Raw genomic sequence first — 13,194 nt, forward strand, 5'->3', positions numbered from 1 at the left:
CTCACTTGTTTCCCTTTTCCTTTCATTCCCCCCTCTATTATTAATTTTTCCTCCATTATTCCCATCTAGTCTTTCATTTTTCCTTGATTACACGCTTACATTTTTCAACAATCACCCTCCATATCTAAAATTCCTCCGTCAATATATCTATCCGTCTTTTTTCTTGCCTTATCACCAATCTAAACTGTTTTCTCCCTTTTACCTTGTCTTTCATATTTCTTCATCTCTTCCTTTTTTGTTTACTTTTTCTCTCTCCAGAGGCCCAGAAGCTGCCGTACTATGCGTCCTACGGTCCAGCCCGGCTGGCTATCCACACTTTATGCACCAGCCACTACCTGGATCTGGTCATCACTTTCATCATCTGTATCAATGTCATCACTATGTCTCTGGAGCACTACAGCCAGCCACAGGTGAGTGTCTGAGTAAGGATGTGGGTGTTGGACACAGACAGACAGAGCAGGCTTTTTAAGGGGTTTCTGAGTAGGTGGTGATACACCATCTGTGCATAGTTTTTTTTTGTTGTTGTTTTTTTTTTTTTTTTTTTTTTTTTAAATGGGCACTCCCAGAGGCAGACTGCCAACCTGCTGCTCTGAATCAGCAGCGAAAACAGCCAACAACCACAACATTTATCCACATGCTGGAATACAAACAACCTGGCAGAAAGGGGTATTAGTTATGTAAAATGCTCCTCAGAGAGGAGAGACAGAGATGCTCTGAGGTGTAAAAAAAAAAATCTATTTGGGTTAAACCTCAACAAACAGGCCTTTCGTTTGAAAGAAGAAAAATATACCAGTATATGATATGGTGAATAATAACAAGTGAGAATTTGTGATGGTCAATTATTATAGCTTTGGGTTACAGATAAATGACATTTTTTATGCAGTAACAGAACACATCACATGCTGCCTTCATGACATAGAAATAATCTATAACTTATTTCACACTTCATTAGGCCTATACTCTCTTATGCAGGCAAAAATGGAAATGCTTGTATAAGGCACTGTAGAAAAGACATACCATAAATTAGACCATTTGAAAGTGTAGGAGAAACAATTCTTTAGTTTTTAATATGATAACACACTCAGTTCCCCCCCCTTAAATTTTCTACAAGTGCTGCCAGTTTTATGGCTATATAACACTGACTGTAGCCCAGTGAAAACCAGTTAGCTCGTTAAAATGGCACTAAGGAGGTTAGGCTCCTAGGTTCTGAAAAAGTGGTTATTCAACCTAAAACACTAAAGACTTTGAGGAAATCAACAAATAAGACTATCCTTGTCTCCAGAGCATTTCTGCCTTTAAATAATTCTTTGCTGCAGTAGACATTTAACCCTGCAGTAATCTACCCAGAAAACAACTCTCGCTAGCTTAAGCGTTCAAAATAAACCTTCCATTTCCTTATCTCATAATTTGAATGTATTCTTCACATGCTCATTACAAAACTATAACCTACCACATTATTCTTTAAAAAATAGGCACACACAGAAACGAGACTCTAATGGCTGCATGCTAAATATGAAGCTAAACCTAGCAGCCGGTTAGCTTAGCATAAATACAGGAAACAGGAGGAAATGGCTAGCCTGGCTCTGTCCAAAGGTAACATAATCTGCCAACCAGCACCTCTAAAGCTCACTGATTAACAAAACTAACAACATTAACTGAAATGTAAAAAAAAAAACAACAACTAGTTATTACCAAGCTAAGCTAACTGACTGCTGGCTGTAGCTCAATCTGGCTGTAATAGCTGTGATAACAAGGTTTAATTATGTGCGTTGAACATTACAAGCTTTTCATTATTTGAATCATGAAGCCCATTTCTTTCTGACTCATTAATACCAGTGTACAAGAAAAAAAAATGTCTTTTCTTCCCTAGAGTCTGATATCATTTAGTTGTCTGTCTCCATTAAGCTCTCTTCTATTAAAAGAGATTCTTTGGCAAGATCCTGCCACTGACAAAACAGATTCACCGAACAACAACTCTCATCCTTACTTGTTATGCTATTTTCATTCTGCTTCTTTCAGAAAAGGTTATTTTTGTGACGTGAGAAAAAAATCAGTTTTACTGTAGAGAAATATAAAAAACAAGACAAAGAAGTGGTTAAGTTATGAACTAAGATACAACAAAGGAAGTTTCGTTGTTTTATTTCCATTACGATCAGAGATAGGGGAGATATCTATTGCTGCTGCTGTCTTAATTTTTTTCCTAACTTCTGTCCTTTTTTTTGCATCTCAGTCTCTGGAGACTGCACTGAAGTACTGCAACTACTTTTTCACCTCCACCTTTGTGATTGAGGCGTCTCTGAAGCTGGTGGCCTTTGGCTTTCGACGCTTCTTTAAGGACAGGTACGGTGGAGACACTCCCAGCTGTACATTTGTTTTGGTGAGGTATATGAAGCTGTTCTGTGTAGTTATTTACTGTAAAAACTTAACAGCATCAATATTGTATGTGTCTGCATGGAGAAAAAATGCACGCTGAACATATCGTTTAGTCTGTGTCAAGTTCCTAAATATCTTACAGTAGCAGGTGTGCATACATTTTCCCAATAGAGAGGTAAACATAAATACCTTGAAATCCTGGAACTTGACATGAATAATCTGCACATACCACAAGAATGGGTCTTGTTCTTTAGTGAGAAGTAGTGTGAGGGTGGTGCAGCGTCAGCAGCGATGCAGGCGTTGTGCTGAACTGTCACGGTGAAGAGGGAGCTTATTTTCAAAGCAAAGCTCTCGTTTTGAAGCTACATTCAAACCCTCAGTCATGAGTAGTGACAGAAAGAATGAGAACACAAATTCAAGCAGCAAAAAAAATTTGTTTCCTTCCCTGTGCCCGAAAAGGTGAGGAGCTCATTGTAGAGCTGATGCTATTTAAAGCTTGAACATACTTCTCCAGTCTGATTGTACGGAGATCAACCAATACGCCTGTTTGATGCTCGAGTTCGCACAGTGCATGAGATTTATGAGGTGTTGGCTTCAGATGCTCTGCAAGCCTCTGCAACCTATGGTTACCCATAACACCCTTATCTACATAAACTGGCAGAGATGTTTATGCATAGCTTCGGAATATCATAATTCTAGCCTTAGACAGATAGATATATAGATCAATGAAGAAGAAATGTTTTCATTATAAAAGGATTTGGATGTTCAATATCACTAATGATGTCTAAACTATGAGCGTTGTCTTTGATTAAACCATTTGGTCAAATATGACATTCTCTCTGCAGATTATTCTGAAAAAAGATGGTGATGATATTACCTCAAGAATTTTATATTGAATTATTAAAATCTAGTGCAGTGCAAAACACGCCTGTTCAGAGGAGGCCAATTGCTTCACCTCTGGCCACTAATTCAACACAAAAAATGAATGAATACAGTTGATGTGAGGTGTGAATGAGTATATACACCAACAACATGCAAGAAACTAACCTTCTACTATACACAGATGTTAATCATAGTAAGAAGTCTAATAGTAAATAAATGTTCTTTTCTCATTTTAAGTAGCCTAAAATAAGGGCTGCATTGATTCATATTGGGCTCTTGGATCGTTTCTATTTCGTTTCTATGCCGCTAAAGCTACGCTTTCTGTCTAGACACTGGGTAAGAGTGTCCATTATTGATTAAAAGCTCTGTTTTCGCTGTCTACTTTTCTTTTCTCTTTTTAGAGCACTTTTCTCTGACTTGTGTCACACCTCGTCTCTGATCTCTCCCTGACATGCTGGCATCAGTCCCTAGAGCCCTGAAGCTCCACCCTGGGTTTATTCAAAGTTTATTAATATTAAACATATCGCGGGTCTAAATTGCATCATATTTGACACTGCACTCCCTCGGGTCCCCAGCCATACACCCACCAAGTGGGGAGTTGATTGGATGAACGGTTCAAGAGATACTCGAAGGACATACAGATATTCCTTCCTTTAGTAGAGAGATAGATACTTTATCAAAACACTGGATTTACTGTCTAATTAAGCTGTATAAATGATTCATTAATGCCGTGCAGGTGCAGAAAGTTTGAATTTTAATAGATTTCAATATCTAATGTCGCACCCTTACACCTTAACAATCCAGCAAGGGGATTCTTTTTCAGCCACATGTTACACGCTTGTGGAGCAGCTGTGATGGTGATGGTGAATATTATTTGAGATACCCCACTATGTAGATTTTTATTATTGCCGCTTCCGATCCGTTTCTAGAATTGTGCCGGAGGAAATTGCTATTAGTTATTTCTGCCCTCCATCTTTTCGAAATGATTCCTCCCGACCTATTTTAGTGCTCTTCGCCTGTCTCTCTGTCTGTCTCTTCCCCTTTATCTCTTCCTGTAAACAAACATTTATAGGCAACCTCTTTATTTTCCTTGTATTTAATTTTATTTTCTGTCCAACTCTACCCCATCATTGTTTTCCGCCTTAACGCTACTGTATGTCCTGGCTTTATTAGGTGACCCTGTTTTGTGTGTGTTTACACCCTGTGAGCCTGGTGTGCACCAGTTCTGCTGCTCTGGAGCTGAGATATTATCTAGGACGAGACACATTAACTGTGGAGGAACATACCCCAGGCAGCAATTTTGCAGTAAAATTGAGATAAAAAAAGTAACTTTACTAGATAAAAAAAGTGGATTATGTATTTAAGGAAGTGTCACAGCTTTTTAAACTACTGTCCTCACTGGCCGAGAGGTTACACTACAGTATGGCTTAGATGGGGGTTTGACCGAAGGTAGTTTTGGCAGTTGGACAAGTTTTTACCACTCCCTTTTCTTACTCTTTCATAATATAGCTCAGGGCCAGGTGAAATCAGAGTAAGTCTATTTAAAAATGTTGTAGCTGGAACGGCTTGGCAGGAAGTTCAAGAAGCCTGGAGTAACACAGAGTAGTAATTAGAGTACGATGTCCTGTGCTCTGTGGTATCGTTTGGCACGCTTTGTGAATCAACCTCATGACCGCCGAACACCCACACTGGTTGAACTTGATTTTGAAGAAGCAACAATGGAGCAGAAACCTTGTTTGGCGTTTTTTTAAATGGGCTGCGGATTGTGTGCCTTTGATCATTTCATTTATGCTCAGCAATAGTGGCAGCAGCCAGGATCATGTTCAAACATTACCACATACAGCTCGTTGTTCAAGACACGAGATAACAAACACAGGAAGTAACAGTCCTGAGGCTGCGAGGTTTGCATAGTATTGAAAGTGATCTTCTAGTGTCAACATAAATATTCATGATAGCAGCCGGCCTTCCAGTGTGATGGGCTGTTACCCATTCTTCTGCCAAGTCACTTGTGGGAGAATCATGCAAATTATGCATAAAGTTGATGTTGAATATTAATATTCATTGGAAAATTAACATAACATAGAACCTGAAACGTGTAGCCATGAAGTCCTGATCCACATACCAAGTTAAGACTCCAGATATTTATTTAATAGATATTTAATATATGTCCAAATTCTGCAGATTATGGTGGAAAATTCATTGTATGTGTGTATATGTGTGTGTGTGTGTATGTGTGTATATGTGTGTGTGTGTGTGTGTGTGTGTGTGTGTGTGTAGGTGGAACCAGTTGGACTTGGCCATTGTGCTGCTGTCAGTGATGGGCATCACACTGGAAGAGATCGAGATAAACGCCTCCCTCCCCATCAACCCCACCATCATCAGGATCATGAGGGTGCTCAGGATAGCACGAGGTACACACACACACACACACACACACACACACACACACATGCTGAAATTAGCACTGTCAAACCAAGATTACATGTGCTGTAAATTCTCAAATAGTGGCTGCGGCCTTTATTTACTTCAAGTACAGAAACAGCAAGGCCTGTATGTGAAACAGGCTTATATTAGAGACAGATCTTTATTTCTAATTTTCCCTGTTTCATAAGTATATAATATTAGATTTTAGTAAGAATTTGTTGTTGATTATTTTTGCTGAAAACTCAACGTTTCCCTTCAAGTATTCCACTAAGAAATGTATACAACTTGGCAAAAAAAAGAAGCTTTTTCATATCCTAGATGTATTTTTGATAGATTGTTGTTTAGTACAGCATATAGTGAGGCCTCAGACTTCCTTTGTAATAAAACTCCATTTTTTCAATTTCTCTAAAGGCAAAAACACACCCATCACACCACATCAACCCAATTCATTATGAAGCTATTTTTTTTTATATCTAGCTGTCTGTCACTTTTGTTTGCATGGAACAGGTAATTTGCATTTTGAGACTGTGAGCCAGTTTCAGCAAACTCTGGGAAAGAGATTTGTCATTTACAGTCCCATTGTTGCATAGCTGATAATCCATTTCTATCCTTCAATCTCTTTCATCTTCACTGTGACTCTAACTTGACACCTTTGTTCTTATTATTCAAATGAAATTATAGGACTCTGCCTCTCTGGGCTCTACCAAGTGTTCTTAACTTCACTCTGAGGAGGATAAAGGCTAATTACATCAATCTCACTTAATCCTTACCCTCTTACTATAACCCTCTGCCCTCCGTAATACTGCCCAGGGACTGCTGAGTGGACCGATGGGTAATATGCTAATTAAACAGCAGCCGGTGGTAATTAACAAGCAAATCGGGTATTTGATGATTAGGGTTACTGGTGGCTTTTAGTCTTTCCTCTCTCCTCTCATAAATGTTTACTTCTCTGCCTGAATGTTAACTATCTTTTGTGACTGTGGGAAAGAATATTAAAATGTCTCACAATTATCCACTTCCAATGCGCGGCTGAAATTTAAGAGTCGACTGAACAATTGGAGAGATTCAGACACATATTTTTTAAAGTAATGAGCCACAATTGTTGCATTTGCATTTACCTTGCTACTTTTAATTTATTTTTTTTATTTAACACGGGCAATGCACAAGACATTTATTCTACTAGATATATCTAAACTGCAGTCCCTAGGTAGAAGTGGAGGTGTTACAAAAACAACACAATACTAATTTAAGCTACATTTTTACCTACCCCTGTCTTCAATGTATTTATCTCTTTGCTGTACTTGTTTTCCACTGTTAAACTTCTTTACAATACAACTAGACAAGCTAGCAATGCTACTGAAAACTAGCCTACTGATGCGGTTCAGGTCATAGTTAATGCTTCCAGCAGCAGCAACCGACCATTGCTAAACCCCACCCCCAAACAGCGTTTATCCAATCAACTACAACTAGTTATAGCAGGCCCATAAAGCTCTGGATTTCTCCACAAGCCAAAACGGTGTGCACAGGGCTGTAGTAAGAGAGATACTCAACATTTAATGAGTTTGGAGGGTGTAAGGGATGGATTAAACAGGTTTTTTTTGTTTGTTCTTAAGCTCAAATGATGGCAATAAATTTCATTTACTTAAGACTGAATGTTTATATAATTTATGACATGTGCTTTCTTAATCTGAATCAACGCTGTAGCAGTTTTGAGGCTTATGTTTCACCAATCAGAGAAGTTCATTACTGCAGACACTATCCCACTGATGTCCTACCTCAGTTGAACAGTCTTTTTGGGGAGCAGGACTTCCATACAACCCGGGAATCAAAACTGGAACCAGGGCCTCGATCAAAATGTAGCCAAAGTTTCTGAGTTCTGCTGCTTTTGAAAAGGGCCTTAAATTCACCAAGAGAATATTCAAGGAAAAACAGTCTCTTCAAAACAGATGAATTATTAGTCAGTACACTACAGCAATGACTCTGCAGCAAAGATGTCACCAAAATGAAAATGTTGCCTGATTCCTGCTGATGCTGTTGTCCAGGATTATGGAGAAACAGAGGCTATACAGTTCTGGTTAATGATTTAGAGTCACACTAACCATGCACTACCACCGCATCAACACTCTCTCTCTCTCTCTCTCTATTACACAAACACACCACCACCACCACCACCACTACCACCAGCAACCATCCTAAGACATGTCCATATCCCCCAAGGCTTTATTGTCTAAGCCGCCGTTGCCATTCCTGATCGGAATATGGACATAGTTTCTCTTCTCTGCTACCGGCTGCGTCATCAGCCATCCTCCTCCAGAAATTGGGCCACTGGGAATTGTGTAGAGTCTCTAATGGATAGTCGGGGAGCTATTCCATCTATCGATCGTTTGTTATCTCTCTCCTCCTCTTTCTCTGCCTACCTCTTATCTATCTTGATCTTTCCTCTCTATCTCTGCGGTGTCTTTTGTCTTTCTGTCCTTTGTCTCACTTTCTCTTTATCTGTTGTTTGCCACCAAAACACACGTGTCAGATGAAGTGAACACACATATACTGACATACAAGTTTGTCTGGATTCTATAGTTGCCTCACCTTGTGATCTCTCTCCAGTGTTGAAGTTGTTGAAAATGGCAACCGGCATGAGAGCTCTGCTAGATACAGTGGTCCAGGCTCTGCCTCAGGTATGTGTGAATATACAGACTCACTCACACACACACAGATATCCTCCCTCGGCTTATCACAAGGACACCCAGGAGTTAATTAACATTTGTGGAATGATAAACGAGCAGCGTCGATAGAAGCTCCCTGAGAATTATGACTTTCAGGAAGTCGGGTTATGACTGCGTTTTTGCCCCCAATGTTATAACACGTTGCTAACCTTCCACTGCTCACTTCATTTATTCAGGAATAGTAAAGACCTTTGTGGCATTAATTTAAGATGTTAAAATTTCCTCCACTGTTAATGAGACAAGTGCAGCCAAAAAGTTCTGCTCCTGTGGTTCACAAAAACCCCTTTTCAGAGCCTTTAAGTTTCCCTTTGTCCTGGAATTTGGGGAATACTGTGGATTCTGAGTGCTGTATTCAGCCAGAAAATTGCAGAAAATTTAACAACTCTCTTGTGAAATAAGTAATTGTCAGGGAGCTTTACAAATAGGGCACTATATGAAAAAGCAAAAGTGTCCTCCAGAACCTGTCTTACATGTTAGTTTAATTAAATAGCCCTTGCAGATGGATTTTTACTGTAGTGGAAATCAAACTTGTCATGTCTTTTGAAGTTGTCTGGAAAGGGACAACAACAGGAATTTGAAAAATAATATAACTTTATGGATTTGTTGCAGTTGTGGGAAATCACAGTACAGTCATGACTTCTGTCTGTCAATATGATCTGTTGCTTTGTCTAAACTTCCCTCTGTCTTTGTCTGCCTCGATCAGTTCAGTTATTAATTAATTGTGTTTCCTAGGCCTGAAGCAGAACTTATATTTAACAATAAAGACAGATTATGCATTGGGACAGTTAGTGGCAGAGATAGTTAGTGGCCCAGTTGGCTTCAGAAATGGTCCAACTAATCACAAGTAGCTTTGGATGTTCTGTAATATAATATATCTGTCCAGTACAGCCTACCAGAGATGACCTTCCCCTGCCATTCATATACAAATGGTAATGTGTTTCACCTTTATTTGGTGCGATGGTGCTTTTTGCCAATTTATCGGTTAGGTTTACAGTGAAAGACATTAAAGAAGTAGCTCATGTAGAGCTATTTGTCTAGTAATAATCTATTCTTTACAACTTTTAAATATTCAGTTCAGCTGACATTGGATCACCTCAAGAACAGGATGATAATTCACTGCACACTGCTCCGCTTAATTTCTTTAAATTCTAATTTTATTATTATGAACATGTACATCAAATACAAGCCTGTATCTACTCAACCTAAATAACCTTTTCTAAGTAATTACTTGTCACTACATTGATTAATCTAAAAAAAATAGCACATAAACATGAACTGAAATATATCAGAACCCATAGTATAATTACAGTATACACACAAAGACAGACTGTACATAGCTGCACTATAACAAAAATAAAAAGATTATATGTAAAATATTTTCTAAAATCAAAACTTGAAAATAAAAAAAATCATGAGATTTTCTAACATGTTTGTTTTATATTATAATAAGCCTTGTCAAGCTGCTTATAGTGCTAAAGCTATAAATGAATCCCATCTGTTTTGTTGATATTATCAAATAAAGAATCCAGGATTTAAAGATATATTATAATGAGTGCAATATAATGAGATTAAATATAACCGATGCCTCTTATAGCACCAACTTCTCTCCTCTTTTTATATCTTCTCTGAGGTGTGTAATATATCTGTTGCTGCTTAAAGATGCAATACGCCACATTCAGCCACTAGATGTCGCACAATAGCGCCGACATCTCAGACCAAAACAAACGTGTGTGTCGTTTACGCTATAAAGTTGGAGGGGAGAAAGGCGACAACTCGAGAAACTCAGATCAAACTGTCAAACTAGGCAGTGCTGATCAAATATGGATCAAGATTCTGTTACTGCATCGCCTATTTCTCACCTTAAATGCTTTCAGAGACATATTTTAGTGTACTTTTTAGCTGTAATTTGAGAAAGTTTGTAATGCGGCCACCATCTGGGAAACGGACATGGAGGACAAGGACTAACAAGCATGCGGCTACCAAAACGAAGAACACAGAAGCTCGGATAACAATACACACACACAGGGAGTGTGACTTTATTCACTGCTCAGGTTGCCATTACTCCACTATATCTTTGCATAGCAAATAGTTGTTTGCTGACACCCAGTGAGGCTCAATGTCATTTATCAGACCTTTAAGAAGTTACTGAAGTTCTACCTCCGTTTGCCTTTTCTTAGCATTATGAACCTGTAAATCTTTGTTTCTTTTTTAATGTGAAGAAACCAGAGAAAAGTACAGTAATGATATGTACTAATCTAAACTGATCTACTCAAAACAGCTCTTAATTAAAAACATTTGTAATGGATTGCGTCTGCGTACAGATTTTTTTTCTGTTCTGTTCTGCAGCCTTATCAATGCTCTGAATGAGCCTTTTGGAAGGATTTTTTGTCTCCTTGGTGTAAAAAAAACATGCATACATACACATACGCACACACATATATACCCAAATACACACAGTGACACAAACGAACACTGGCTCACACACTGAGGTAAAAGTACAGTCACAGAAATCTCTCTCAGCTTCACTTATCCTCAAAACAATAGTCTTTTTTTCTATCCACCCCATGTGACCCACAAATAGCGGGTAGTGATTTTTCATCCAATTAATAAGAAAATTTGAACATGGATATAAATATAAACACTTCTTATGTCATGACTCGTTTTTCTAAAATACCCCACATAATAAAATGAAATGAATAGTGATGTTAAAGAAGACTGTAATTTACCAGCTGTGCTTTGAAGAAAGAGTCCAGTAACCATCTGGCCAAAATTGCTATTTTCCCTGTGATGCCTGTCTTTATTGATATTGAAGACAATGTTTTTTCTTTTGTTTTTTTTACATATTTGTATGAGAGCATCACTTCAAACCAGTAATCCACAGTGACATTTTTTTCCTTTTTGAAAGAGAAATGTAGTTTTACATCTGTGTTCATGGTGCTGTGACTCTAACACTGATCTGTCAGTTGGTTGCATGTAATGTTTTTTTCGTTAAAACGAATTTTATTTTGGTAGCGCACATACTGCTGTGAATTACAACATCAGCTAAATGTTAAATTAGGTTCATGGAGTATGTATTTAAAGAGGAAGTCCACATTATTTCTTATATTTTTTTGTGCCGTACACATAAACACATAGATTCTTGTTGGCTTTGGTGTTAATACAGGTTGGATTTTTCCAACAATACACATAATGTGTAAAAAAACAAACTATTTTGCTTCTCCAAACTAGCTCACAGGCATATCCTCAGTGTTGAAAGGTCAGTTAAACTGAAATTTGTGGCCCCCCTTCAACTGAGATGAAATTGCCAAGACTATATAGTGTATATTTCATTTGTTGACCTCCCCAACTGTGGTAGCTGTTGCCATGCCAAATATAAAATATGGATCACTGGCTGACTTGCTCTTTTCCACTGAGAATATTAAAGCACTTGTCAGGATAGCTAATACCAAAATATTTTTGGTAGTGAATTTAATTGAAAATAGCCATAAGTGACTAATGACTCTTTTATCACCTAAGTTAAGGAGAACCAACTTTTTGTTTGTTTGTTTTTTTTTGTTTTTTTTTTACCATTTCCTGACATCCCTTGCCCTCTTTTGGACATTCATTGACCCAGAACCTGCAAGGTCTCTCTGTCTGGGTCCTCTCTCAGCAACATCCAGAAGCAGGAAGTTACAAGATAAAGTCACTACAGCTCTGACAGCAATCACACATCGTGACCCTTTTACAGCAGGACATAGACATATATGACTATATATATGAGCATTCCATATTTGGAAATTACATTCAGCATGAAGGGAAAAAGTCCACTAAAAAGCTGTCTCAGAATTTTTTTAAACTGAAGCACTGGTAAGGACCTGTGTACCCTTATAAATGGTAAGAAACATCTTAATCTGTGATGATTTTAGAAATACTGATATTGCCCTTTAAGAGTACCTAAATTATACATATAAAGAAACTGCCTTTTGGGATCTTTATTAACTGTGGTCACTAGAACCTTTCCTACAGGTAGCATTTGATTTTTTCTTTTTTCTAAATTAGAGTGCTTGTTGGAGCACATGTCCTCTATCCAAAGATGAATGAAAATACATGGCATCTCTGCTCCTACTGTTCTCTGTCTAGAAAGAGTCACAATCCTACTTTCTCTGAAAACATTTTAACTCTATTACCTAAAGGTTCTGTTCTTCTACTGGGTTTTGACATGGGTGAAATGACCTTTTATGTGTCACTGTGACTTGTGTCACATTATGTATCAAAATTCTTGCACAAATTTAACAAAAAAAACATGACACAGAGGACTGAATCATGGTTTCACTAGTCTAAATACAGTGAATAGATACTTTGTTCGCAATGGAAACCAAATGTCTAAATATAAAATATGTATAAAAACATCTGTTTTCGTTTCTCACAAGCTTCTGTTGCCTAGTTGCCAACTCTAATGCTTCCATAGCATCCTTCAATCTGTTTCCTACACCACAGCATCCTCATTCCTGTGGTGTACTTACATTCTGTGGATCTAAAGACATCAGGTGGGCTTGAGTTACATGCTGAAAACTGCCTCAAGCCAAGCTGTGGCTTTTAATATCCACCAGGAAACATCAACATGCACAACTGGGGAGGGAAAGAAAACTATCCCCAGGCTTTGCCTAACCTCTCAAAGATTTTCCTGTTTCTACATTATTTCCTCTCTTTCTTCCCCTATGTCACCCTCTCAGTAGAAGCTATGTGTCTTATTCTTCTTTCCTCCCCCACTCTCTCAGTTTAGTTGCCTATGTAATGGATTTCTAAAGCAGCC

At 38.1% G+C, this 13,194-nt stretch overlaps 1 protein-coding gene across 1 annotated transcript in view; it reads left to right on the plus strand.

The window, feature by feature from the left end:
- Positions 1 to 13,194, plus strand: part of LOC122972464 (voltage-dependent T-type calcium channel subunit alpha-1I-like) — a 222,045-nt gene that overhangs the window by 176,737 nt on the left and 32,114 nt on the right. The window contains exons 27-30 of the mRNA XM_044339592.1: positions 259 to 410; positions 2,231 to 2,340; positions 5,533 to 5,666; positions 8,284 to 8,354. Of these exons, the coding sequence (XP_044195527.1) occupies positions 259 to 410; positions 2,231 to 2,340; positions 5,533 to 5,666; positions 8,284 to 8,354 (467 nt within the window). The remainder of the gene's footprint in view (positions 1 to 258; positions 411 to 2,230; positions 2,341 to 5,532; positions 5,667 to 8,283; positions 8,355 to 13,194) is intronic.

This window comes from Thunnus albacares, chromosome 3, assembly GCF_914725855.1.
Source record: "Thunnus albacares chromosome 3, fThuAlb1.1, whole genome shotgun sequence".
In the NCBI taxonomy this organism is placed as follows: domain Eukaryota; kingdom Metazoa; phylum Chordata; class Actinopteri; order Scombriformes; family Scombridae; genus Thunnus; species Thunnus albacares.